The sequence below is a fragment of the Drosophila subpulchrella genome, chromosome 3R, assembly GCF_014743375.2.
Source record: "Drosophila subpulchrella strain 33 F10 #4 breed RU33 chromosome 3R, RU_Dsub_v1.1 Primary Assembly, whole genome shotgun sequence".
NCBI classification, from domain to species: domain Eukaryota; kingdom Metazoa; phylum Arthropoda; class Insecta; order Diptera; family Drosophilidae; genus Drosophila; species Drosophila subpulchrella.
The window spans coordinates 867,613-894,789 of NC_050609.1; the positions used below are offsets into that span (position 1 = coordinate 867,613).

Below are 27,177 nucleotides of genomic sequence, written 5' to 3' on the forward strand. Positions count from 1 at the left end.
ATAGTTTGAAATTTACATATGTTATCTCTTAAAACCCGGAGTAGAAAGGAATAACATCTTGGTTGCAAAATACGCATATAAATCAAATTAGAATTCCCAATCTCCTTCATCTTTATTTTTCGAGTCTTTTTCGCTGTGTAGTGAATGTTTCAGGTGTGTTAGAAATAATCAAACGATCCTTTAGCCGTGCTTGCTGAAGTACTTCTTGGACTCTTCCACATCGGGCTTGATGGTGGCCGGGTTCGACTTGGGGTTCCAGTTGGCCGGGCACACCTCTCCGTGCTGCTCTACGAACTGGAAGGCCTTGATCAGGCGCAGCACCTCGTCGACGGATCGGCCCACGGGCAGGTCATTGATGGAGTACTGGCGCAGGATGCCATTGGGATCGATGATAAAGGTGCCTCGCAGGGAGATGCCTTCCTTGTCCAGCAGCACATCGTAGTCGGCGGAGATCTTCTTGGTCAAGTCGGAGAGGAGTGGGTAGTTCAGCTGGCCCACTCCGCCGTTCTTGCGGTCCACATTGCACCAGGTTAGATGGCTGAAATGGGAGTCCACGGACACGCCCAGAACCTCGGCATTGATGTCTTGGAACTCTTTGATCCGCTCGCTAAATGCAACGATTTCCGTGGGACAAACGAATGTGCTGCGAAGGGGGTAAGTGGTTAGTAAAGGATGGCTGGTGGTAGGGAGACTTGTCTTACAAATCCAGTGGGTAGAAGAAGAGCACCAGGTACTTGCCGCGGTAGTCCTCCAGCTTCACCTCCTGGAAGCTGTTGCCCACCACTGCCAGGCCCTTGAAATCGGGAGCGGGCTGCTGGACACGGACTGCGGCCAGAGGAGCAGCTGAAAATGAGGGTATCAAATTAATAACTACAAGATTGAAGATAAGACCGAACCATTCAAGTATTAAGCTAAGTATCTTCATAAGTATAATATGGATTGTAAATGAGGGTGTCCGAGTAATGGTCCTCTGACTGTTTAGATTACAAATGTATATCTATTCTTGAAACTTAAGATAGAAAGTCTTTTACGGACTTTGGAATGGGATGCCAAGTATTTCTTAAGACAGTGATTGGATGAAAATCACTTGATAAGGTCTGAGATCACTCTACAAGCTTCCAGCCAAATACCACCCTATAAAATGGTTTAAATGCCGGGAATCTTAACTCACTCTGGTGCAGGAGACGTGATGCAATCTGTTTTTGCTGACTCAGAATGGCCTTGCCGAACAGCGGCACCTGAAATGCATAATTAATAATACAAAATCAGACTGATTCGATATTGGGACGCGCGTTCAGCCAATTACGTAATCGTTGTGGCATGTTTTTGAAAGAATCTCGGTACGTCGATCAACTTACGTTGCGAATCAGTGTGCGTCCCACGAAAGACATCTTGTTGTTTGCAGTCTATCTAATCACGAAATAACAAGGCTTATTTTAAGTCGGAATTTGACGAAAAGCCGGCTGAACTTTTGCCAAAAAAAAACAAACTTGACAGCTGAGTATGACCAATGCCGTCTACCGACCAAAATACCCACGCAGATGGCCTCCCTGTTCTTGATATCGCCTATCGATAACAATTTGGCGCCATTTTCAAATATTATTATTTAATCAAATATAAATTTATCAACCATTTTATTTAATAGTTCAAGGTATTTCTCAGACATTTTTTGGTTAATGATTGATTGGGTTTGAAGCTAGCAATTTTAATAAAAGAAAAATTCGAACGGGTTGTGCTTGAAGAATTATAAAGTAAATTAATATGTTTAGATTTAAAACAAATGACTTTAGATTTCTCGTAAAGACAATCTACAATTTAAAGATAACTTGCTAGTATTGATTTAAAATTTTACTTTTTTATAAACGTTAAATAAATTTCATTCATTTATATACAAGTTGCTTATTAATTAAATTAAAATTAATTTCTGGGACCATTTACAAGTTTTTTAATTTTAATTAATTTTAAATTTTATTTTATAACTTATATTCTTATATAAACGGGTGAGCAGAGTTCTATAAAAAACTTCTTGGCAAAGAAGATATTATTGTTTAAAAGACAATAGATCAACACATATCCATAGATTACCATCGTATGTGAGTTGCTCTGATTTTATTAAAAACCACCGCCCCATTTCCCTCAAGCCGTATTTTCTCCGGTCCATCTTGTTGTCCTGCCACGTCCATTGTGCGTGGATAAAGGAAAGTGTAGCAAAATATTTACCACGCACTGCACACGCCGCACAATGGTAATGAGCCTCTTACCCGTCCAACTATTTGCACTACATGTGTTTTGTTCGCCGCTCGTTAATCCACTAAATGCCCGAAAGCGGTTCAGATCCTCAGGCTTTGGATTCTCCCCCTCGAGGAGGGTTTGGCTTAGGTTTTGTCTTTTACCGATCTAGATACTTTTGTATTCAGCGAGATGCCGCCGCGTTCGTATAGGGAACCGAAGAACAAAGAAAGATGCATGCGTGCTCAAATATTTTTGCATATTTGCCCTGAAGTTGGCAAAACATCTGACGGATGGCGAAACGCCCACACACTTAGTTCCCCTGTCCGTTTCCATTTCCATTTTCATCTCCTCATCCCAACCCGTATCCATATTCATTCCCCTCCCGATCTCGAGTGGCGTTTGCCCTGCTCTCCTGTTCGGATGGTCCACCAATGACGCTCGACTCCCTTGCTTTCCCGCAATTAGTCAATTCCCATGTTTGCAATTACGCTCGTGCCTCCCCAATTTTGCATCCCCCTAGCAGGGGTGGTACCTTCGTAACACCAAACTCGTTTACCCGCTTTTTACAATTTTCGCTGCTTTTCATCTGTAATTTGGCGCAAATTACGCGCTCCAAGTGGCTACCCACCCACTCAGTCCTGTCCACATTCCCTTTCCAAAATTTACACAGGAAGAACTGGGATCTTTAAAGTATTTTTTTATAAAAGTATATTTTTGTAAACGAAGTTTCTTAACCCAATACATTATGTTGTTTTCCTCTGGATATTTAAATAAATTCCGTTTTACTTTGTTGGGGATTCTTAGATCAAGATTTTTCTTCGTTATACTTACTCTATACTATACTACTCTATACTATACTATTTTAAGATCAACATTTTTGTTATAAATAATTTTTAATGCCTTTCATTTGAGATATATCAAATTTTTTACCTTATCTATCAAACACTTTTCCAGTGCACCCGGTCGTTAACTTGTTTATGAGTTGGGGCCTCGGTGCTGGGGTCCTGGGCTGCGTTAAAAGGCAGTGCTAAGTAATTACGGGCAGCTTGGTGAGGGGTCGGGGTTCGGGGTCCCGAAAAGTGTGTGTATACCAGGGATTTCCAGGAACTCCCCGCGCACGCTTAGCAAATCCATGGCACTGCACTAATTCCCAGACAGTTGGACTACTTTTACCAATTAAAAGTGCACGTCGCTTTGTCTGCAAGGGTCCAGACCATTTCGGATCGGGACTGGTATCGCAATTCGTACGCTTTTCCGCCCCGCCCGCAGGATTTGCTCAGATTTGCATAATTTAAACAAACACTTGAGCACATGAATCAGTGCTCGTGTGCCGCACTCGAAGGATCTCGCCAGGATGAGCAGATTCGGGGGATTCTCGGGGATTTTTTCGAAGGCGTTGCCGACATTCACACGCACCTCCGCCGTCTCTTTCCATTTCCTTGAGGGAATCATCTACCTCGCACCTTCATTGTCAAACAGATGCCGTCATATTAGCACAAATCTGCTTAGGTCTTTGTTACCATCTCGAGTGCTGCTGGCCCAGATTCGGAGGATCTTGATTTGTGACAATCGTCACAATGCCAGGGCTTAGGATGCGTCGAGGTGCCGAGTGCTCCTGTCCGGGGCAACGCGTAATCCTGATGCAAATCTAGCTAATGTGATTCGTATCAGTCGCATCTATTCCCTATCCTTGGCCATCTTCATCGCCTTGCAATTCGCCGTCCTGATGTTCTTTTTTAACACTTTTGTGTTGGGAAATTTGAGATGTTCGCCGGCTAATTAAGAAAGTCTTCCCTGCACCAAGAAAGAAAGAAAGAAAAACATAAAAGGCGTGAGAACTGGGTTTCGTCAGGGAAAACATCTTCACACCTGCACCTTTCTGAAAACTGATAAGTTATTACTTTTATACTATAGTATACTATAGATAGAATAACTCTTGGTAATTAAGAGTATTTAAATTAAAAGAGTAATAGATTTATCAGGTCTATCAATAAATCGGATTATCTTAGATTCACCAATCCTTTGCATTTACAGAGTATTAACAACGTTTACCACATTGCTTTCGCGATATTAACAGATCCATTAAAATGGCGTTAAAATTACTGCCATTATATCCGCAATGGCTGCCTACAGAAGTTCATTTTCCTGTTATTGCAACAATTTGAATACATTTATAAAATGATCTGGCTCGACCATTAATAATAATTGCTGTGGTTTAAATTTTAATGGCAATTGTTGGTAAACAAGCGCGCTGAAGAGCAGAAAATGGGCTGCACCCGAATGCCAATGGAGCTTCTCTCGACCCGGTTAATTTGTATTTATTGCAATGGAGAATTATGTGCAATCGATGTGGGAGTGGCGAACAGCTAAAACGCATTTGCCACTTAAATCGGCAGGAAATTGGAAAAATATTTCCTTTGTTTGTGTACAGGGAAAATGAAAAGCGCATAATCAGATTGAAAGTTTTTTATAATAATGTTTATTGGTTGGTTTACTTGGTTTTACAATATTTTTTTTATTTTATAACAAGTTTACAATTAAAGCTGTTAAATGACTATCAACGCTATGCCTCTCTATGCATAACATTCACAAACGCTGGCAATTTTAATTTAATTTACATGTGAAAATGGTTTGTATGACCCTCCCGTCGGAAATAATCAACCCACTCCCCCAGACGCTTTTCTTGATTTTCAAAGCAATCGCAACAATTCAATCACTTTGATGTTTTTAGCCCACAAAACGAGCGCCTGCCCGTCCACGCCCCCCGCCCCGCAGACAAGCGACCGTAGGTTAACGCCCATTTCCAGACATTTAAGCGCCATAGTCGTCGCTTTTTAAACATCAATGCGATTGCATTTACCCCATCTGCCCATCTGCGTTCCAGCGGCACATCCACATCCAAATCCACATCCTTCTACTTCGATCCCAACACCCTCGGCACTCATCCATCCATCCATCCTGCGGACAGGAGCTGCCGGCAACAACATGTAATTTCTTTAATGGTTTTTCCCTCGACCCACTCCCCTCACCGTAACTCACTCTCCGGGGCCACAATTCAAAACGAGTGTGTCCGAAAATAAATAAAATCAAATTTCAAATGCATTAAGGTGTTAAAAAACGAATGGAAAAAAGTCGGGAAAACAATAGGAAATTTGGTAAGGGAAGGGACGCGGGAAGGGTAGTTAGCTGACAAATATTTTGGAAAATTCTTGGACAGGAATATAAGGTTACCGAAATTAACAGGTAATACTATAATATTATATTATTGTTTTGATTTTCTATCGACGTATCTGTTGAATGTACGCAAAATAACATTTCCAACAGGATATAACATCATAACTGTATGAAATACTATATAACTATATAAACTATAATTCGCATAAGACTTGATTTAAGTCCGTTTTAATATAGGCTAATCTGATAAATAAATTTTTAATATGATATTAATTTACAGTTATAAAAGTATTATGATATCAACTTTAAGCTTGCTTAGCTTGATTTTCTCATAGTATAATAATAGTATTGGCTTCTTAGGCCAATTAGCTTGAACATTTTATTCAATATATAATTGGGAATAAAACAATATTAATTCCGAAGCATATCACCAAATCATAATGGTTTTCACCAATCCCGCCACGAAATCGGTTACTATAATTGAAGTATATCAAGTCGTAAAATGTTTACAATTTAATTACACTCCCAGCTATTTCAGCCATTTTCCGTGTTACCCATTTTCCCGTGTTTGTGTGCCTAAACGCATTAAAACACTTCATTATGCCTAATCCTGTGTGACGTAACAAAAGCCAGACACGCACGCACTCTCGAGCTTCGCCCAAAAACCCTTGCGAACTCCCCGGCCAAACATATGCCACTCGACTACACTTGAGCAACTTTATTAACGGGTCGAGGTAGATGAGCATGAGGTTGAGGACGAGGATGAGGTCCTGGAAACGGGGTGAACGTCAGCCCATTGAAACTATGATGTTATAGCATCCGGATCGGGGCTCGTTTTAATGGCAGCAAAGTTACGGGCGACTATTTGCATGTGAGGAAGAGAGCAGCAGGAATCACGGCCTGTCAGAAACCATAAAGTGAGTAAATACCTTGTTTCAACTATTTACCTACCCCAGCTGCACTGAGACTAATCAAAAGAATTAGTGTAACTATTGGATAATATCGAATAATATATTACAATTATTTGTTTGCCTCTTATATTCTCGTTATAATAGTATTTAAAATAAAATGTTTTTAATAAAAACCGATCCATCAGTTTCGGTTTTTCGGAGAATGAAGATATATTAGTTCTTCTCCCTATAAACATGGTAAAATAATAGCATAATAACTCTTTTCGATTTATAAAGTCCTCTAACCTATAAAGTAACTTCTTATTACTTTTTTTTATAAAACATTGGAATACATAAATATAACGTTATAGCTTTGCATATATCGGTACATTTATTTTTCTAGGAAATGAGGTTGGAATTTTATTTGTTCCACTTTTAAATTTATTTTTATTTTTTTTAGTATTTATTTGTTGTCATAAAAACGTTTTCCATTTGTCTCAGTGTAAGTCAGCAGGAGTAGCAATAGCCTGTATCCTTAACATTCGGAGTGCGCGCACGTGACGTGAGGCTTTCAACCACTTTGATTTCCTCGATGTTTGCCCTTAATTTTACGCCTGATTACAGGACGTGTACTACAGTAACTGATTGATAAAAATCTCACGGGTCGCGACTGCTATTAGGGTTCGGAATAATAACAATAAGCAGGCCGCATCGCATTTTCATATCCTTATCCATAATCATAAGAATATTCATTTGATTTCGTTTTTCTGATCCTCGAGTCCTCGAAGTGAACAGCATTTGTTTGGCCAACAGGCCGCACGCCCTTAATTGTGCACTTGGCCGGGGAGAGCGACTATATCTGGCCATATCCATCTGCAGCTAACTAAAGTTGAGCACATAATTGCAGAAATCTGGAACCTGGGCGATCGTTTCGATTCTGAGTTTGGCTCAGACTGGCGCCAGGCGACTCAGAAACCTAAAGTCGAGAGTCCCGCTCTTGACCATTTTAATTGCAGTAATATTTCTTTTGTGTAAGTGCCTGCGATGCAAATGTGGTTGGTCAGGGGAGAGTGCCTAGGGAAACTCCGGGGAAAATTAGGGAAGGAAAAGCAAAGGGAAGGGAAGGGTGCAACAGTAGCAATCGCGCATATCTTAAGCCGATCTAACGCCGGGATCCCAGGTATATAGTATATCACCGCTACTGTTTTTCGTTTGGCTGCCCGTTGTGTTGGCAACAAATTGGATTACAATTAAATTGCATTTACATGCAGCGCACTCCTCCTTTGTTTGCCTCGATCTCAATTAAAGCCCTGCCATATTTTCTATATTTGATATGGAAACCTCGAGGCCTCCAGCTGCGTTTGGCTCGAGATTTGCCAGATAATTGGTGCAGGGCGGCCATCGGTGTTTTGTATTTGTAAATACATATGGGAACAGTATCATTAGGGTCTCGGAGAGCTCAAAAATAAATTCCCAATAAAAGGTCGATGTAAATATTTGGGATGTTTGAGAGAATATGGTAGGGGTTGTACAACTTCATTTATAGATAATATTTCTTGGAGATTAGGGAGAAGTACTGATCTATCGGTGGAAAATAATAATAAAGTGATATACAACATTTAAATTCTAAAGCCAGTTTTATATTTTTTTTTGTAGGTTGTCATAATCAGGACGGATAAATATGCTTATTTCAGTTTAGCTAATCTGTGTTTTATCTATTTAAGAAATTTATTTTTATTTATAAAATAATCTTAATCTTTAATTAACCTTTGCAGACTTAACTATTTCCTAGTTTTGTGGCATTTCTTGTGATCAACTATGTTTAGTTTCAAAGTTTAATTGGAGGAATGGGATTTCGTTTCGAAACGGAATTCGAATTTAGGAGTTCCCTTGTCTATCAGGTGTATTATAATAAGCTCACCGATGCTTTTGTCTAGTTTATGAGAACCCAGCTTTTTGGCTTCCACATTGGCAGTAGCCCGGCACAAATCCATCCATAATGCATCATCATTAGCCAAGTCGGAGTACTCTTTGGACGCCCTTTTTGTGCCATGATTGGGATGGCTTTTAACATTCGCCCGAAAATAATTGAATTGTTCTTCGTTATTTATTTTATTATTTTACTTGTCTCTTATTATTGTTCAGCTTACTTTGGCGCAACCACATGCGCACAAAGCCACCGACATCACTATCATCAGGGGCAGCTCTATGAGCCATTGTTTCTGTTTCCCCTTCGGTGGGGCGGGGAGTCGGTGGTGCAGAGGGGATCAAAGGGGATGTGGACGAGGATGTGGAGGGGGATGTGGATGTGGATGGGGCTCCGCACGGAGGACTTGGCCATGGAGGTAGCTCTAGATGGGTAGCACTTTTGCGCCATCAAAACGGCGCGTCATAAAATACGCGAATTGCATTTGCCATTTACGATGTGATTCCCGTTTTATCTTTGTACTTTTTTTGTGTGCCTGTTGCCGTCTTGCTTTTGCTTTTCTTTGTTGTTGGGCTCCTTGGTTAAGGCTTTGTGTGGTACACAGAGCGAAATAAGTAGCCAAAAGGATTAGCTCTCTGTTGTCTTATACAAAAAAAATATTAAACATTTTAAATAAAAGAAGTATAAGAAAGTATTTTAAAATATGCCTTAAGTTTACGGATCTTTCTTAGATAGAAAACATATTTTATAACATAAATGCTTATATGATAAATATCAGGATCTAAATTCTAAAATTCTGTATTCGTTGTATACTGAAGTTGTCTACTTTTGAAGTTTTATGTTCAATAATTCGGTGAAAAAAACAAGCAATGAAAATAAATTACTGCTAGATCCTACAGTTTCGTATGTATATATCTAAAATCGGCAAAGGAAGTGTCTTGTGAATGATCAATATGTGTAATAGAACGAAAAGGTACTACCTATTAGGCAGGATAGGATAAGTTAACTTATCCTAATAATTAATATTCTAACTTAAAGGTCAGTATTATCATCCTTATAATAAACTAAAAGAACCACTTACATTTATTTGCTTAGAAAAAGTGCTTAGAATAAAAGTAACGATTATAAATCACTTTAAAAGGATTATAGGTCAAAGATCACTTATATCTTAATGATTTATCATTGTAGTATCATAATTTCAATGATCTCAGTAAGTATACTTATGTTTCAATCACAAGATGAAACCCCGATGAACGCAAGACCACGAATTTGTTCACAGTGCATCAGGACTCCGTGCTGATTCCTTTGGGGATTTTGCGCACAAAGCAGTGCGAAATTGAATGTGGGATTTGGCGGAGAGATAGACGGGCGTCATCCCCTGCGTTGGAGTGTATTTGCGTGGGGGCGGTAATTTTATTGCACTGCTTTTTATGATGTGGCGACAAATTGATATTTCGCTTTGACCAGAGCACCCGGGGGTGGGGCTCTGTACTTTTCTGGAGGGGGTGTGACTGCCTTTGAGGGCCAATTGAGCTGCGAGGTAATGGAACCGCAGAGAAGGCAAGGACTTCTTGTTTTAGCCAGGACATGTGGAACTCACACACTCTGGGCGGTCCACCGCCCGTCGTTCGCAGCCCCGTCTTATAAAATAATTGTCTCAGCCTCTGGGATTGTCCCTTTTGTCCGTCGGCGGTTTGTCTGTTGTTCGAGTGTCTGTTGTGCGTGCGCATCCTAGCGAAATTAAGGACTTTAGCGCGATTTTCGCTATGTTTGCCGACGCCTTTGTTTGCCTGCCGTTAAATTTGAAACTTTTACTTTTCATTCACCGCCATTCAGACTGATTCGCATTATTCCTGTTTTTTTTTTACTGCGCTGAAATCAACTGTAAGTTAATCGCATTAATCCGCGATCGTCTTTCAAGTGGATCCTTGGCGATCCTTTTGCCGGCGAATTATTTTTGGAAAGATCACAAAGGGCGCTGAGGGTTGCAGAGAAGGGTTCGCCATTCGCAGCGATCGTCAACTGTCAGAATTTGATATTATAGAGCTGCAAAGATGGCTGATTTATGCTAATTTTTAGGGGTATGTGGCGTATGCGTGATATTTAAACAGAAGACGCACATTTATTATCACTTCCCAATGCTTTAACATTTTTTTTAAGTTAGCCTACAAAAATACTTAAAGCTTAAGTACTAGTCACAATTTCTAAGGACATGTTCGTTTGTATTCCAAAATATATTCCTTGTAATGCCGAATTACTGCCTTTGTTCTTTTATTGCCCCCTCTGGGCTCAACAAATTAAACCAATAATTTAGCTGTCAATTTTAGAACGCTGCGCTGCCCACACAGACGTATCGAATTCAATGGCTTTCCTTCGGGCCAAAATCTGCTCCTCGGCCATTGATTTTGCTGGGGATTGAGGATTGCCGGCGAAAAGGATTCAATTTGCCCAACAATCGTAGATGGCTCGTTGTATCCCTCGCTCTGTATCTTCTATCTATATTTGGCCGTGCGGATGCTTACTGCAAAATTCCCCCACTCCCATTTCCCATTCCTTCGATCCGATTGCTGCTGCAAATTGGTAATTTTATACGGTTGGCGGTGCCCGTTGGTTGTCCAATCATACAAAATAATTGTTTAAAATTAAAACGTTAACGCTTTCAGGCGCACTTGTCGATTTTATTTGTAACTTGAACGTATTTTGCAGTTTAAAACATCAGTTTAAGATAAAAAGAATACCTCTCTAATTCACAAATAATTGAAAAAAGAACCATAGGATTATATTACGTTTTATTTTTCATATATGTAATAGCCCCATCATCAATATAACATATATGTAAGCATATAATATGTGAGCTATTTTAAGTTATTTGATTTTGTTATTGGCAATTTAATTTGTTATATACAACAAAAAACATTCGATTATATTTTATTGTTCAAGTTCTTTAAGAATTGCATTTCGCTTACATATAATTTGAATTTTAGAACCCTCTTCTTGAATTTATGTGCGCAGGAATGGCACTCAATCAGCGGGACCAAAAAGGACACATATATTTAGCAAAGAAAGGGAGTGGGGAGCTTAGGTAACATACATAAGAAACGCACAAGGAAATCGAAACGAAAACTGTTGAACTGTTGAAATCATAAAATATTACCGTTCGCAATACAATTTATTTAAATCAAAGTCTAAAGCGTTATTTACGAGCACTGTGGGGTTGGTTGGGCCCCCGGTTTTCAATGGGTTTCGCTTCGTGGGAGGGTGTGCGAGGGTGGATCGATGGGTTTCGGGGGGCTTGCGTGTGGTCTTTTATACTTTCAGTCCAGCCATTGTTTGCATTCTGAAAGAAGACAAAAGCCAAGCCCCCAAAAGCGAAGGAAAAGCGCGTCACACAAATTTGGCTGACTAATAGCCGCAAATAGCCGAAAGGATGATAATGATGTGATGGGTGGTCGGCATGGCACATAGCACATAGCGCATAGCGCATCGCATCGCATAGCATACCATTCGAAGGACCGGGAGGGGACTACAACTCCATTTGCTTTTAACCATTCCATTCCGTGCTCTCCACGTTTATTGTTTTGCCATGCTTTCTGCCTATTATACAAAATGCTACAACGGACGGACAGACGGACGGAGGGACAAAGCCTTCTCCATTTGCCTAATGTGTTTGTGTGAGTTGGAAAATCGAAATTCGGAAAATTCCGAAATTGAAATGGAGTGTGTCTCGGGAATTTAGCTGGAATAATGTTAGTTTTTGTTCGACTACCTTCAATTGCCAAATTAATTGCAGTTAAGTCGAGCAAGCTAAGCCCAGCTTCTCTATATATACCCCTCTCTTTCGCAGCCCCTATCTCCCTCTCTTTCTCCTGTGTGTGTGTGTGTGTGCAGTCTAAAGTGGAGTCAATGAAAATTGCAACTCCCACTTTGCTCGTACGTCAATTAGACTTCCTTCTCAGCCACTCTCCTCCCCTCCTCCTCTCCGCTTTCCCCTGCTTTCTCCTTTCACTCACACACACACTGCCAGCGGCTCTTGGCTTTCTCCTCCTCGCTCTCTTTCCCTCGCTACCCTCTACCCGTCTCTTTCCATTGCAGCTTTAGCTCTTTTATTGCAGTGCAATTTGTTGTAGAAATCGTTTTGTCCGACAGTTGAACAGTTTGTTATTTCTTTTAAATGTTCCCAAGCAAAAGAGCTTTTCCGAATTTTTGTGGCTTGCCCTGGTCAGGCATTGAGATTAATGGGATTTCCCATCTTATAGCTTCTTTAACAGTATACATTCGGAGAAAAAAAAACACCTAAGAACTGTAGACGATTTACTTTTTTTGCAAATAGTTTAGGTATATTCTATTGGAACCTATAAACTATAGTAAAAATCTTATCTGTTCCGACTAATTTTTTTAAGAAACGTATTTGATTATCTTAAAAATCTGAATGCGTACTACATTTTCCAGTGTAACCTTAAGTTAACCCCTTTTGCTTGTCATTTTCCATTTGGCTAAATGAATGCAATCAAAGCCGAGTTGAAACAGTGCGAGGTGGAGGTGCTGAATAAACGCAATTTCCATTTGTGAATTGAGATTGAAATGAAAATGGGGCAGCGCCCAAGTGTCACTATTTTTGAAACCTACCCAATGCCCCACTCCCCGAATAAGTTCCAACCCCATGGCTTTCTTATTTTTTCATACCCCCAATCTCACTCTAAAGTCTTACACGAAAACGAATCAAGAACAAGCAATGCACAGAGGAAAATTGTGGAAAAATGTGTTACGAACGCAGGTGATGGCTCCACAAGCACACATACTAAGCGTATGACATACCTACAGCTCCAAAGGGAAAATCGTGTGGGTGGTGGGTGGAAAATAGGGGGTGGTGAGGGGCTGGTAGGGGCTGGTGCCCTGCCCTCAGCACTTGGAGACGCACTTTGGCAAAAGCAATCTTCTAAATAGGATAAATGTAATTGCGCATGAATTTCTACGCATATTTCGGCGTCGCTGTCTGAGCTGCAAATGTTTGTTACCCATTTGTTTGCTGCTGCTGCTGGTGTTTTTTTTTTTGCTGCTCCCATTTTTGCCGTCGCTGAAAAGCGTTCTGCTTTCTCCGGCATTTGAGGAGCTGCGGCCACCCCATTGGCCCTCCGCTGGCCACGCCCCCCAAAAAGAGAGTGCTCCTTCTCTCTTCTCGGCCGGTCTCGCCATCTCTCTCTCGACGGGTAATTGACTCGCATAATGTTTGTTTTGTTTCGGCCAAATCGTTTGCAACACTCTTTGAATGCCTCGTGGTTGTCTCATAAAAAGCGAAAGCATTTAAAAATTCAATTTGCCCTCTCTCTCTCTTTCTCTCGCGCCCTCTCTCGCTCACTCTCTACCGCTCTTAGTCTGCAAAAGTTTGCAGAGCGGAGCTCCTTGGCAAAAATGGCCGCCTTTACGGCGCTTAGGGGAGGGTTACTCTTTGGGGAGCGGAACGCCATGGAATGGAACATGCTATAAGGCATCAAGATCCGAAGATTGTAAAAAAAACGAGAGATACAAATGCATTTGGAATTTGGGAGATGTTGGTTGGTGTAGTTATGTCCTTTGGAAAATGCCTAATGATTGTATTACTATTAGGAACTTGTTATAATATTATTATAAAATACACTACATAGCTGTTTATCAATATCAATTTTATAAAAAATTTGGAAGGTAATAAGAAATTAATATTTTTAAAAAATTAAACATTTCTAGAAAAACGAAAAATAATAAATCGATTGTTGGTTTTATGTGCTGTTTTTTTTTTAATTTGACTATTGTCTTTAAAAGATCAAAATGAATTTACAAATATTTCAGAATATTTTTCAACATTTATTCCATTTTAAAAACTCTATAAACCCTTACCTTCCCATCCAACATCTTCATATCAGATCATCATATTGTTTTAGTTATATCTATTTTCTCGTGAAACTTTTAAGCATACATACAGTATAGTCTTATTTTAAAAACCCATTAACCTTCTCACCGAACCCACTCAAATGGATTCTCAACCGCTCAATCTGTTAACCGCAAAGTTGCAATCAACTGGTACATTTTCGCCAACACTTTTCTGGTCGAAAAAGTTTGCATCTGGCTGGCTGGGAAATTTCAATGGCGCCACAGAGCAACACTTGACCCCTGTTAGGTGGCAATTGATTGATTTTATATTGGCATTTCAATAGACACCAGCCGAGCGAAGCGATTCGAGTCGATTTTGCGAGTCGAGCCGAGTGCGCCCCCACTTTAGATGGCGTTCCAAATGCCAAGTGTTTCTTAGTGTGTTTCTCAGGGGGTGGACCAGCCCCTTCATCCCTTAACCCCCCAACGACCACCCAACCAGACCACAGAAAAAAAAACATAAAAAAAAAAGAGGAAAATCCGAAAAGTGTCTGTCGATGCGGTTGCAGTGCAATTGTCGAAATAAACGAAAAGAAATTCCAAACTGCAAATGGAATGGAAAAGAGCGGCCAGAAAGGGAGGCCACCAGGTGGGCTGGACAGAGAGAGGGCTAGCCCCGCAGAAAGAGACAGAGAGTAAGAGGCGAGAGAGAGACACACCCTCCCAGGAGGGGTAGAAAGTGAGCCAGTGTGTGTGTGAGAGTGTGGAAAACCATTTAGCGCAAAGACCAAAAGAATTTGCAGGGCTGCCAGCCAACCACCTCGGTCTCAGTTTCAGTTTCAGTTCCACGCTCTCCGGACACGAGACCGGGGGTTAAAAATCCCGAGACTGAAACAATAAAAACACTAAACGATCGCTTTTCTATACAGACACACACACACACACAAGCTCACAGCACACATAGACACAAAAAGGACGAAGGACTCAGAACTCAGGACTTGTGCGTCTGTTAACAGCCGCATTTGAATTTAAATGCGAAACGTTGATCAAACGGTGCAGACGTGTTTCACCCAACGGTAGCGCTCGGCGTTTTCCCTTAACGAGTTTTTCGTGCCACGAGTAAAGTGAGGAAAGTTTTTCAAATTTCCAACGAAAATATACAAGACGGACAAGTGAATTCTAAGGAACAAAAGTGCTTTACCAATTGAACTAAAATATAAAATATAATATAGTAAATATAAAAGCAAGCCATGTCTTCCTCCGAGGCCGAAGTTGACATCAGTGTGGTCTCCAGTCCGGAGCCAAGTCCTCTGGGCGCCGCCGCTCGCGACAGTCCGCTGCTGGCCCGCTCGCCGGCCCGCTCCGCCGACGGCAGCTCGCCGCCTGCCACGCCCACCCATCGCTCCAATACGCCCAACACGGCCGCCGGCACGCCCACCACTTCCGCTTCCGGTGGTAATGGCAATCACTTCCATCACAGCCCCAGCGGTGGGGCCGTTCCGCCGGCGGTGTTGCACCACCATCTGCAGCACCACCTGAGCACTTTGGGCGGTCATCCGGTGGCCCTGCACCATGCGCTCCACACCTTTGGCCATCACCTGCATCCCGCCCACGGGGCCACACATCCCGCCCTGCTGCAACATGCCCTCACGCCCACCAGCCAGCAGCAACAACAGCAACAGCAGCAACAGTTGCAGGTGCAGCAGCAACATCTCGAGCGTCTCAGTCCGCCGATGAAGAGTCCGGAGCGGAATGGCGGCGAGGAGCTGGGGCAGCAGTCGCTCAGCCTGAACAACAACAACAGCAAGGCCCTCAACCACAACAACACTTGCGCCTCGGCTGCGGCGGCGGCGGCCAACCTGAGCAACAACAGCAACGACAGCAACGGGAGCAGCGGGGGCGGCAAGAGCACCACCGGCTCCAACGGCTTCACCAGCTTCTCCATCTCCAGCATCCTCAGTCGCAGCGAGCCGGCCAAGAAGAACGGCGCCGCCGGCCTGATAACCCCGATCCCGCAGTTGCCGCAGCCAGGAGCTGGCGGACCACAGGACGCAGCCATGTTGTCCAGGTGAGCTAATGAGTTCCATTTCTACAGGGGAATAAGGATTAAAGGGAACCTGCTGAAATCAAGACTAGAAGAGTGCATTTAACTGAAATCAAAATATGAATAGATCTCTTAGCATCACAGCAGATAAAGCAAATATAGTATAACCAAAGACTTAAAAATAAATAGTCTATATTATCTTTGGTATAACTAAAAGATTTATGAAGATAATTTATGATCTTTTAAATGTTATCCCGCCTTGATTTTCTTTTTAATTTTGGAATCTTTTTAATTCTTTGATTGACTGTAATTACCTATAATTCCCAATTTGTCTTGTCTTATGAAATAAGAGTTCTTAAAAAAATTTATCAGTGGTTTTAAATTTCTTTTATGAACAAATTTTACTTAAGATGTTGTTACTTCAAAATCAGTTTCAATTGTGGGAGTACAAAATTAACAGTTTTTGTGGTTCCTAAAACCATTTTACTTGATTTTGCCAAGATGTTCCAAAAACAAAGAGTATGTTAGCTTCCCTATATTTTGTGGTATCTTAAAACCACTTTCATAGCTCTTAAAAAGATGGCAATTTTTTAAATTGCCCAAATACCATATATTTAAGGACTCAACAAGTTTTAAAATGGTAATATCTTTTTTAACTTTTTTTGCAAAACTATAACGCATTCCATCTTAACAAAAGAGTGATCTCTTTCTTGAATATTTTCTTTGTGCACCCTCTTGTTGCTCAGTGTAGTCGACCCAGATGAAACCAAAAAGTCAAGCCTTCCCTCAATGAGCCCAAAGAGGCTGCCATCCCAATTCCACTTGTTCGCCCTCGGGTTGGGCCAATTTTATATAATCGTCCTAGGGGAAGACAAAGGAAGGTGACACAAATCTCTTCGCAGGAAGTGCACAGAAAGAAGAGCGGGACGGACAAAGTAGCCGGGAGATGGTCGATAAGACCGAAAATTGTTGGGCAAGCGTTACACGAGACATTAAGTGGGTGAGGATGCAAATGGCTAAAGTACCCGTCCATTGTCCTTAGAAGGTCCTAACGATTCCAGACTGATAAAACCAAATCCAATGGAACAGTGTTTAGTTGCACTGGGCGCTGGCTGACCTCGAATTTATGCAGAAAAATGTCGGGGGTTAACGTTTTTTTGCCCGGCAATTTGGTCAGCCTATCGAGTTACATAACATTTGCCAGATGAAATTCAATGCACCGTTTCGGTTCTGAATGTAGCCGACTGACTGACTGACTGACTGATTGACGGACTGACAATGCTCCAGTATCGTATCCAGTATGCAAAACGTGACTGTTCGATGAATGAACCCTCAGACCCTCCAAACTGACCCACAAAAACGGAAGGTTCTTACAGCTGTTTGTTCTGCAAATGCAACCTATTGATACAAAATATGCACTGGGAGAAAGTCAAGCCAGAACTCGTGTTTCTGATTTATTATCAAGATTTTCAAAAGATTTCTCTATATAAGCAATATTTTGTTGGGATATTTCTAAAAACTTGTTATGTATATTTTTCATAATGAAATATTATTTAGTTTTATATACCTACTTTCAAATTATTTTGTTTCTTTCTTCAAGTGCATCCATTTTTTCCATATCATACACGTTGGCATATTAAACCCACTTAGCCGGCTTTCAAAATGCTGCATACGGAATGAGCGATCAAATTTCCAGCCGACTCGATTAACGCATGTGTTGAATTAAAAAACAACGAATAAGTTGCACTTTTATTTTATGAGAGGGGCACTCGGACTCCCTCAGACGTTTTAGACCCCTGTATTCTTTTTTAATAATGATCATTTTCATTTCATTTACGCGTGCCCGCGCCGCTGATCGCCTCGATAAGGGAAGTTAGTCAGGTTGGTCGAGGGTCCGCACTACTGTCCCTATACCATCCGCTCGACTTTTGCGTGGTTACCCCAATTAAGGACCTCGTCCTGAAAGAAGTGTCGCCTCCTGCTGCTTGGCGCTTGCCCAGCTGACGTGTGGCTGCCTATGTGACTGGCTTATCGGTTGATCATCAGCCGGAATGATTAATGCCACGGGGCATACAAATATTGCTGAGTGATCGTTTAATAGTTTCAGCAGACTTTCTCCTCCCGAACTTGGCTTATTTTGACAGTTGCGCTTACGTTTTTAATTAGTCCTTGGGCTTTGGGCTTGGGCTTTCTCCCCAGTCTGTACTTAATTACGATTCACTCGATTGGTAGAGGGGGGATTACGAAAAGTTTCAGAGAGCTGGAAAAAAACCATTCAAGAGGTGTAACCCGATATGCTTGTGAGTGGACTGGAAACAATGGCAAGGCGAACGGAAAGGGTGCTCCTGCATTGTCCTTTTCTCCCATGATGACGCAAAAAGCAGACGATAACATTATAATTACACACACACACACACTCGCTCAAAAGGTATATATATATAGCCAGAAGTAATTACAATCCAATTGCAATCGCAATTGAGGACCGAACCAATCCCATAATATATCTCTCCATCTGTATCTGATTTTCGGCGTCGGGGGGATTAGCGTTTAGTGGTGAAATGCCTTTGATTCCTTATCGCGATGGTGTGGTGGGAATTTCTATGGTCGCAATTTAATCAAAACATATTCCGCAGACCATCGGATGCATCCAATCTGGATCTGAGGCTTGACTTTCCCTCTGTTCTCTGCTCACTGGTCACGTGTCATTTGGCGGGGCTTCCCATGGTGGTAAATCGCCAAAAAAGAATAGTGAAAACCTAATATCATGCTCTTTACAAATGTCACCATTTTTGGTTATTTTTGGTTTAGCCGTCTCAGAACTGTGGGATATATCCTAAGCCGCTCCCCAGGCATTGGAATATTGCTAATAATCCCGTTTAATGACAAAAGCAAAGTTCGCTGCCCACTGGAGTGTTTAATATTTTGCCTACTTTGCGGCCAGGTCGAGAACCCCTCGAGAACCCCTCGAGAACCCCTCGAAAACCCGCACTGTTAAATGTCAACAATGTAAAGTAAATACCCGGGTTCGGGAGGGGATCTTTGGGAAGGGGAGAGTCCCGCACGGGATGGACCAATTAGAGTGTGCAAATCTCTTATGCATGAGCGATTCCTAAGCGGTTTTAGAGATCACTCCGTCTCCCATTTAAATGTATTTATTTAAATCAATCTCGGTAATGCGACATTTATTCGTTCGAAAAGTGCGGGTAATGTCATTTGAATTGGTTAACTCCAGTAGTCATTGCCGCAATTTGCTTAACTTAACCCCAGCCATTCAGACACATTACTTTGAACTCTGCTTAGATCTCGGGACAAAGAAAGAAACCACTGATAGCTCGGGGACATCAAAGTGGAGACAGGCCCCCAGAAACTCAGACCCAACCAGAAACCGATGTTCAACGCCATGTTAAACAACTCAATTGCATAGCCCACTTTTATCCCTCGGACAAAGGGAGCCCAAGACGGGGAATTATGATGGGTGAGCCGGGAAAAGGAACCCAAAGCGCGAACCGCAAACAATTCATTAAAAGCTAAATACCGAATGCATCAACAACCCCCCCATTCGCCATTTCTCATTTCCCTCACTCATTTGACAGCCGGGGGTGATTCGGGGGACTGGGGGGCTGGGGTTCGGCGAGTTCTACTAGGTCTACGAGGGTCCAAAATGGGGCAGGCGCACCCACTTTTAAAACATGGCCGTCCGCTTCCGCCGCAGAGTGACACCAATGGAAATGGTCGTGGAAATGAATACTCAGCTGTCCGCGGTTCGCCGTGGGCAACTTTATTTTGTATTTATTTCATTATCCGCGCCGAGCTCTTGATTTGCGTAATTAGTCGAGCAAATAGCTACAAGCTTTTGTTTTGATTTTTCCTGCCGACCAACATAGCTACGAATTAGCCATGTAATTGAGGTAATTTCTTTTGTCCTTTTTCCGTCTTGCCTGAGGTCCTGGGATGATGATGGGTACACTGGGGGAAATACAACAGATAAATTCAAGGAAAGGTGTGTAGATATTATTCAAGAATATAATATTAATATATATTAATAATATTTTTAAAATGAATTTCAATTTACAAATTATATACAAATAAAATTGAATTTTAACAATATTCCTTTTTTTAAAAATAATAAAAAATAATTTATTAAGAATTTAGAATGCCTCATTTAATCAATTATCTATTTTAAACATAGGCCTAACTTCTATTCCAAAGTTCCATTTAAAATTAAAGAGAGGAGGGAACATTTTTAAAGGTAACATTTTCAATTTTTATGATTCAAGCGCGATCTTAGATAGAATTAGCAATACATGGATATATTTATGTTGTCTTCACTTAAACGATACAAAAACCTTACTTTAGGTCTTTATTATTCTTTTTATGTCTGTAACTTGAGAGGAGTTCCTCATATTTTCGTCTTTTTGCGGCTGTTTGGGGTTTGAATCTGGCTTCTGTCTTCTGGCCCGGCTGCCTCGAAACTAGCCGAAAGCCAAAGCGGCTTTCTCTCAATTGCCGCTGTAAACATGAAGCCCATTAGAAGTGATTTGAGCTGGCAACTTGGGGAAGCCCCTGAAGAGTCCTCCTCATAATTTGCAGGGCTCGACTGAAAGTAAACTTAATTGAAAATCATTACTGCTGGCAAGTGGAATCGGCTAAAAAAGCGAGAGAGAGTGGCTCTCGCCCACCTGGCTATTGATTTCCACACCTGATGCACCCTTGGCCGCAGCGAAAGAGGTCAACTAAATGTTAATGTCACACACACACAGCCATCCGTGTGGCATTCTCTGTCTGAGGCGGTTGGGTTGCAGTTGCACCCTCGAAAAGAAATCACAGTCTGCGCACGGGTCACCTGCCCAAGGGGTCAAAGTTTGTGGGGAAAGCTTAGTCCAACCGCCCGGTAAAAGCGAAATTCAAAAGCAAAACGAGCTCAAGGGGTGGGCATTCCATACCAAACCATATACCATACCATTTAGTGCAAACTGGCATTTTAGAACGGTGAGAACAGCGCATTTCGTGGGGCTTACGTTTAACGCCAAAGTTCAGTGGGTGCGTGGGAAGCTTAAAAGAGGGTAAATGAAAACCCCAATGAATCAATCACATTCGAGAGACAAAAGCAACTTTGGCCAATTACATTCGGCCTGTCTTGACAAGTCCAAGCAAAACACAAAAAAACTGGAGACAACTCACCCCAAATAACTCTCCTCAATGCGAATATAGAACACATTATAACGAAAAGTGTTTCGTCTTGCCAGCATAAATAAATAAAATGTATTTATAAAGATGCTTTTAAGCCAGTAAGTTAACAAGGTTACACACACATATACACGGAGAGAAAAATTATATTGGGTTTTGAAAAAATGTTCAAAAATTAAAAAAAAGTGTTACTTTATATATAAAGCTATCTACTTGAAACTAAGCATCAACGCACAGCGAAATCCACTTAAATAACACTAATAAAATATATTTTCTATTAATATTTAAAGCTGTAAATTGATTTCAAAAGGGTCAATAGGACAAAATGCCAGTACAGATGTAAAATGTAAAATATTTTATAAATGACGTGGGAATATTATTTCGATTAATAAGCTGTAGTTAATAAAATGTAGTTCAGTACAGACATTTTCTTGAATCCTGAGTATTTTTCCAGTGTATCTTTATATATGTATACTCGGCTGGCAGGGTTGAGTGGGCCAAATTCTTAACAGCTGTTGTCAGTTATGGGGTTGTTAAGGGTCGCCAGCCTCCTTGATTTTCCCTCCCTTCCCCCGGCGAACTTTGATGCTTCAACTTTCTTAGGCTAAACAACTTTTGGCCGTCGGCAAAATGGTAAATGCCTAATGGCCTCTTAAATTCTGCCCGCATTTCGGCATCTTGGAATGGGGCCTTTCCACATCTTGATTTTCTGGCAATCATCAGAATGCATAATTGATGGCGTTATTAACCAATATTTCTCGTTTCTCCTTGCAGACTGGGCTTCATCTCGCAGTGGGGAGCGTTGGCTGGTCGCTATGCCGCCCTGTGTCCGCCCGGATGGCCCTGGGCCCCCCAGCGCCTGCCCTTCCACAGTCCCACCCATGGTAAGTTGATTAAAAGCAGCCAACGGAGTTACCGACTTTCCCCAGCTTTCCCCGGCTTTCCCTCAAATTAAGACGTTCGAATTCGAACGGAAACGAACCGAACTGAACTGAACTGTACTGAGCACATGCCACAGCGGCTTAGCACCCGTTGCATCCGCCTTTTTATTTACGCCAGGAATGTGATGGGTCAGCCATTCCTCGCAGTACACTAGGCGAAAACAAGTGTATAGTTTACGTACTCTTTCGGTTAAAAAAAATAGTGGAGTATTTGCAGATACAAGCTCAATGTATAAGTAATTTTTTGGCAACACTACAGTATTATAATATTACTATTATTGTTATAAGGAATATTTCAAAACATGACCGCAATCTGATATAAATTTTGTTCATACACAGGGGAAGCAAAATGTTTAGTCATGTTATATTACTTAATTTTTTTTTTTGCAAATCTTATAGATTTTGAGAAAATCGCGTTACTTATCTTAAAACCCTCGATCAAAATCGAACAATTATTACTTACAAGGGTATATTTCCGTATCTATTGCCCACTGGAGTTGTTTCTATATAACTCTATTTCAAAATACTTCTATACAGGAAAAAAGCATATCTCGAGGGATTGAAATATTATTGATAAAGCATCTAAAATCGACTTGACTCTTTCTTAAAAATATTTTTATTCTGGTGACTTTTTGAATATTTTGTTGGTGGATACCCAGAATATATCTTCTAGAGTACATGTGGTCTTTTTTCGCGAGTGCTCTGGAATGCCGATGCATTCGACTCAGAGTTAAGTTGTTGAGGCGATGGCTGCGGCTAATGCCCCAAAGAATTTCGCCCCAGAAGCAGACTAGGCAAATGTCTTAAGCTCACCCACACACATCCATGAAATGGAAGCCAAGTGAGACGACTGCTTTAATCGTCATTTGCAATTAATTGCAATTTGTAATCGAGTATCGAGTTACGGACAAAGCGTTTGACATGTTTCGCAGTTGAGTGTAGAGTGCAACTGCAACTGCAATTGCAACTGAAACATCGGTGAGTGCAATTTAAGCCCGTTTAATTGGCCCCTTTGGCATTAAGAGTCGCTGCAATTGCATTTGTTCATGTAAATTGGCCTTAAGTTCTTCACCTTCGGCGCTGCTGCCACTCCATTTATCCACAATCCACTATCGTCACGGCTAGTTGAAAGTTCTCTGTGCTATTAAGAGATTTAATTTTTTTTTCTGCTGCCCGAAATCCATTCAAGGCAAATTACGGCAATTTAAACTTTTCAAATGAGATCAAAACTAAAAGCTTCGATAAAAAGAAAATCGGCCAAGCTGACTGACAGCCATTTTAAATGGTAATTTAATGCGCAGACAGAGCAGGGATTGCTATGCTATATTATACCGGGATGGGTATGGGTATGGTATGGGTTTATACCTATATATATATGGATATATATATATACACTCTCGGCGTCTGCGCTTTGGGAGCCCACACAGCAATCACAGAATGACACAAAAAATATAAAAAAAATGAAATGCTGGGGCGACAAGTGTGAGGTTAAGTGTTGCAGCTTAAATCTCTGCACACAGATACATAGATACAGTATCTTGGAGCAGCAACCCCTAGGAGGAACCACCCCAAAAGCCACCCCAAACCAGCCCAACCACCCACTGAGACTGACAAATCAACTAATACAATTTAAGCTCTCCGCTCTGCCAGGCTCTCTCTTTCTAACCGCTTCTCTCTCTCTCTCTCTCTCTCTCTATCTGTTCTTGCAGACAGCTCCTCCACGAACACTACCGAGAATCCCCACTCGCCCACTTCCATGAGCCCGAACAACAGCAACAATAACAACAGCAACAACACTGCCAACTCGAACCAGGCCAGCAAATCGCCCTCGCACCACCCACTCCACACCCTCTACCACCCCCACAATCCGCAACAGCAGCAGCAGCAGCAGCAACAGCATCCGCAACAACAGCATCCACAGCAGCAGCAACAACATCCACAGCAACAACAGCATCCCCACCAGCCCACCACGCCCACCAGCAGCAGCAGCAGCGGCGGAGGAGGCGGCAGCAGCAGTCTCGCCCACCATACGCATCCGCATCTGGCCGGCTCACATGGCGGATACTTGCTGCCGGGCAGCTCCAACGAATCGGACGACGAGGGCGAGGAGATCATCGAGGAGGACGATGGCACGGATGGACCCTCCGATAGCTCCTCGCCCCACGGCGATGGCAATTCGAAGAGGAAGAAGAAAACCAGGACGGTGTTCTCGCGTGCCCAGGTCTTTCAGCTGGAGTCCACCTTTGACCTCAAGCGGTATCTCAGCTCCTCGGAGCGAGCGGGTCTTGCGGCCTCTTTGCGTTTGACTGAAACGCAGGTGAAGATCTGGTTCCAGAACCGTCGCAATAAGTGGAAACGCCAACTGGCCGCCGAACTGGAGGCGGCCAACATGGCCAACATGGCGCATGCGGCCCAGAGATTGGTGCGGGTGCCGGTGCTCTACCACGATGGCACCACCGCCGGATTTGTGCCCCCACCACCGCCGCACCACCACCCCATGCAGTACTATGCGGCGGCACGGAACACCAGCCCGCCGCGACCACCGCTCTCCTCGCTGGTATAGGGAGTGGGGGGGTGCCTGGCGGCGCCCATGTCGCTGCTGAAGCCGCCCAATCCCATGGCCGCCCATCCGCTGCAGCCGCCCCTGCCGCGTCACCCCTTCCTGGGCTGCGAGCCCCTGGCGGAGGCGGAGGCGGATATGGACTCCGATTCGGAGCAGGAGCGCCCCCATCTGGACGACGAGGATGCCGCCATCGATGTGGAGGCGGATGAGGAGCAGGAATCCCAGGGTTCGCCAGGAATCCCATCGAAGGGCAGCCTTTGCCTGGACAGCAAGGAGCATCTCGGCCAGCACAAGGAGGCAGCTGCTCCTGCCGCGGACAAGTCCGCCAACCAAAAGGCCTACTGAGCCCACATCCAACCAAGTGGCTGCACGGGGCGGGAAAGCCTTCTAAGGGAAAAATATTTAAAAGTTCTAGAGATTGTATATCTTTAAAAATATTCAAAAAGGAATCTTTAATACTTGAGAATTATAAGAAAGATATTTCAACTGTTCCAAAGTTCCATTTCAAGAACTCCAGATGGTTTATTTCCACCCCGTGCAAGACCGCATCAATTGGTTTCAAAGTTTTTATGATAGTTTGTTCCTAAAAATCCCCTGTAAATACCGAACAACTCAAGCTCCTTGTAAATTTAAATGTCTATTGCTCAATAAGTTTAGGCTTTAAAAGAATCCCCACACCATGTACATATATACCGATCACAAGTGGATAGTGTGGGGCGCTTGATTTCTAGTATCGTTTTTGTTTTTGGCTTTTGAATCTTTAAATTGCTGGTCAAGTTTAGGTTAAGTTCGATATGCTAAGCCGGGATCCCTTTGGGCCAGGGCAATCAATGTTAGTATAGTGCTATTCGTAAGATGTGTGTCAAGCAATTACCAAATAATTAGTTAAATTATTTATACTTTTAATCGAATGTTAACATAATCCAAACTTCAACCGAAACCAAACCAAACTCATAAGCGTACACACACATTCACAGACATGAAATGCTTATAAATATACAAATAACAAATTATAAATATAAAGATATTAATAAATTATATAAACATATAGAAAAAACCAAAACAAAATGGGTGTTTTTAATTAATGCTATAAGCCGTTTAATGAAAGGCTCTTAACCATTTTTTTATTGATCAGGCGTGGGGTCTATTTAATGGATGACTTTTAACATTTAATTAAGGACTTTTGACTTGTTAAGGGACGTACCATTTTTAGTATTTTTTAGTATTCGGTTTTTTATTGAAAAATTGTTTGAAAAGTTCTATTTAAATGAAGGTATAGATATTTTATTGAATAGCTTTCAGATATTTTTTATTAGTCAGAGGTTGAGTTATTTGAAGGTTAACATTTCTGTGGTTTATAGCCTTACTTTCAGGTATTTTTCAGAATTGCTAATATATGTAAAGTAAATATATTTACCGATTCCTAAGCTGAAGTTAAAGTGCCCACTTTCCTCTGATGAGTTTTTAACTGATCCCAACCCCTTGGTTCAGATGCAGTCGACCTTTGGGAGCATCTGTCCACATATATTGTCTCTGTATCGAGTCTTCGTCCTCGTATCTATGCGTTGTACAGCAATTTGCTGGCATTTGATACAAATGTTTTTCCATGGATTTATCCCGCCCATTCTGCATTCTGATTTCTGCCTACCGACGGCAAGCGCTTATTTGCGTTTAATTGCCAACGCAAATAAATCCGTATGTGCAGCATGTAGACCCGGCTATAACAATGCCGGTAGAACAGAACAGAGCCGAACAGCTTTTGCCACAATTGCTGCAATGCATGTTGGTGCTTTTTGCATTTTGTTTGGATTTTTACTTGCGTTGCAGGCGTTTTAAGTTGCCATTTATTGTGCAGTTTGTTGCAATTTAGTCGCGTCGAGCCCCCATTTCCTGGCCCTCTGGTCCTTTGGGCCATCGCCATTGCCACTTTCCACTTTCGAGTTTCATTCTGGGCTCCGCATCGCGTGTTAAATTGCAAAAATAAATTGCGAATTGTGCGCGGCAAATAAATGGCAATAAAAATGCATAAAATGCTTTTTTCGCTATGCCTAACAAGCGGCGGCGGCGAGTTTGAATTACCAAACCATTGGGCCCAACAGTGATTCAGTGGATATATCTTATATATGTAGCAGACTATATGCATAATTATAGGCGATTGTGTGGAGTGTTGCATTTCACACGACTGCGCATAAATGGAGGGCGTTAAAAACATTCTGTTTTTATTGTACGAATAAATGTATGGCCGTTTGATGCGCTTATTTCGCCGGCAATCGTTTGTTTATTGGCTTGTATTTCATCTGGCCGAAGGCCGGATTTGGCCGGCACTTTAAGGATTGCCTGTTTTCTGGCTTTCTGAGAGTTGTGTAATCAAAGGT

The 27,177-nt window shown here is 42.0% G+C and overlaps 3 protein-coding genes across 5 annotated transcripts; 2 read left to right on the forward strand and 1 right to left on the reverse strand.

The window, feature by feature from the left end:
- Positions 1–78: 78 nt before the first annotated feature.
- LOC119549369 (peroxiredoxin-2) lies at positions 79–1,516 on the reverse strand. The gene is made up of 4 exons (XM_037857406.1): positions 1,359–1,516; positions 1,172–1,238; positions 702–843; positions 79–643 (listed from the first exon to the last, which is right to left on the reverse strand). The coding sequence occupies exons 1-4, from the start codon at positions 1,389–1,391 to the stop codon at positions 181–183; spliced, it is 705 nt and encodes a 234-aa protein (XP_037713334.1). The 5' UTR covers positions 1,392–1,516; the 3' UTR covers positions 79–180.
- Positions 1,517–14,948: 13,432 nt separating this feature from the next.
- Positions 14,949–24,831, forward strand: LOC119553635 (homeobox protein Hmx). 3 transcript variants are annotated; one of them, XM_037864113.1, is made up of 3 exons: positions 14,949–16,135; positions 22,073–22,182; positions 23,949–24,831. In XM_037864113.1, exons 1-3 carry the CDS (start codon positions 15,318–15,320, stop codon positions 24,800–24,802), a joined length of 1,782 nt encoding a protein of 593 aa, XP_037720041.1. In that variant the 5' UTR covers positions 14,949–15,317; the 3' UTR covers positions 24,803–24,831. The 3 variants fall into 3 exon arrangements, with proteins under 3 accessions (XP_037720041.1, XP_037720059.1, XP_037720050.1); XM_037864131.1 differs by lacking the exon at positions 14,949–16,135 and adding an exon at positions 21,088–21,100; XM_037864122.1 differs by lacking the exon at positions 14,949–16,135 and adding an exon at positions 21,371–21,399.
- LOC119553653 lies at positions 24,815–25,786 on the forward strand. The gene has a single exon (XM_037864143.1). The coding sequence runs from the start codon at positions 24,830–24,832 to the stop codon at positions 25,145–25,147; it is 318 nt and encodes a 105-aa protein (XP_037720071.1). The 5' UTR covers positions 24,815–24,829; the 3' UTR covers positions 25,148–25,786.
- Positions 25,787–27,177: the final 1,391 nt, after the last annotated feature.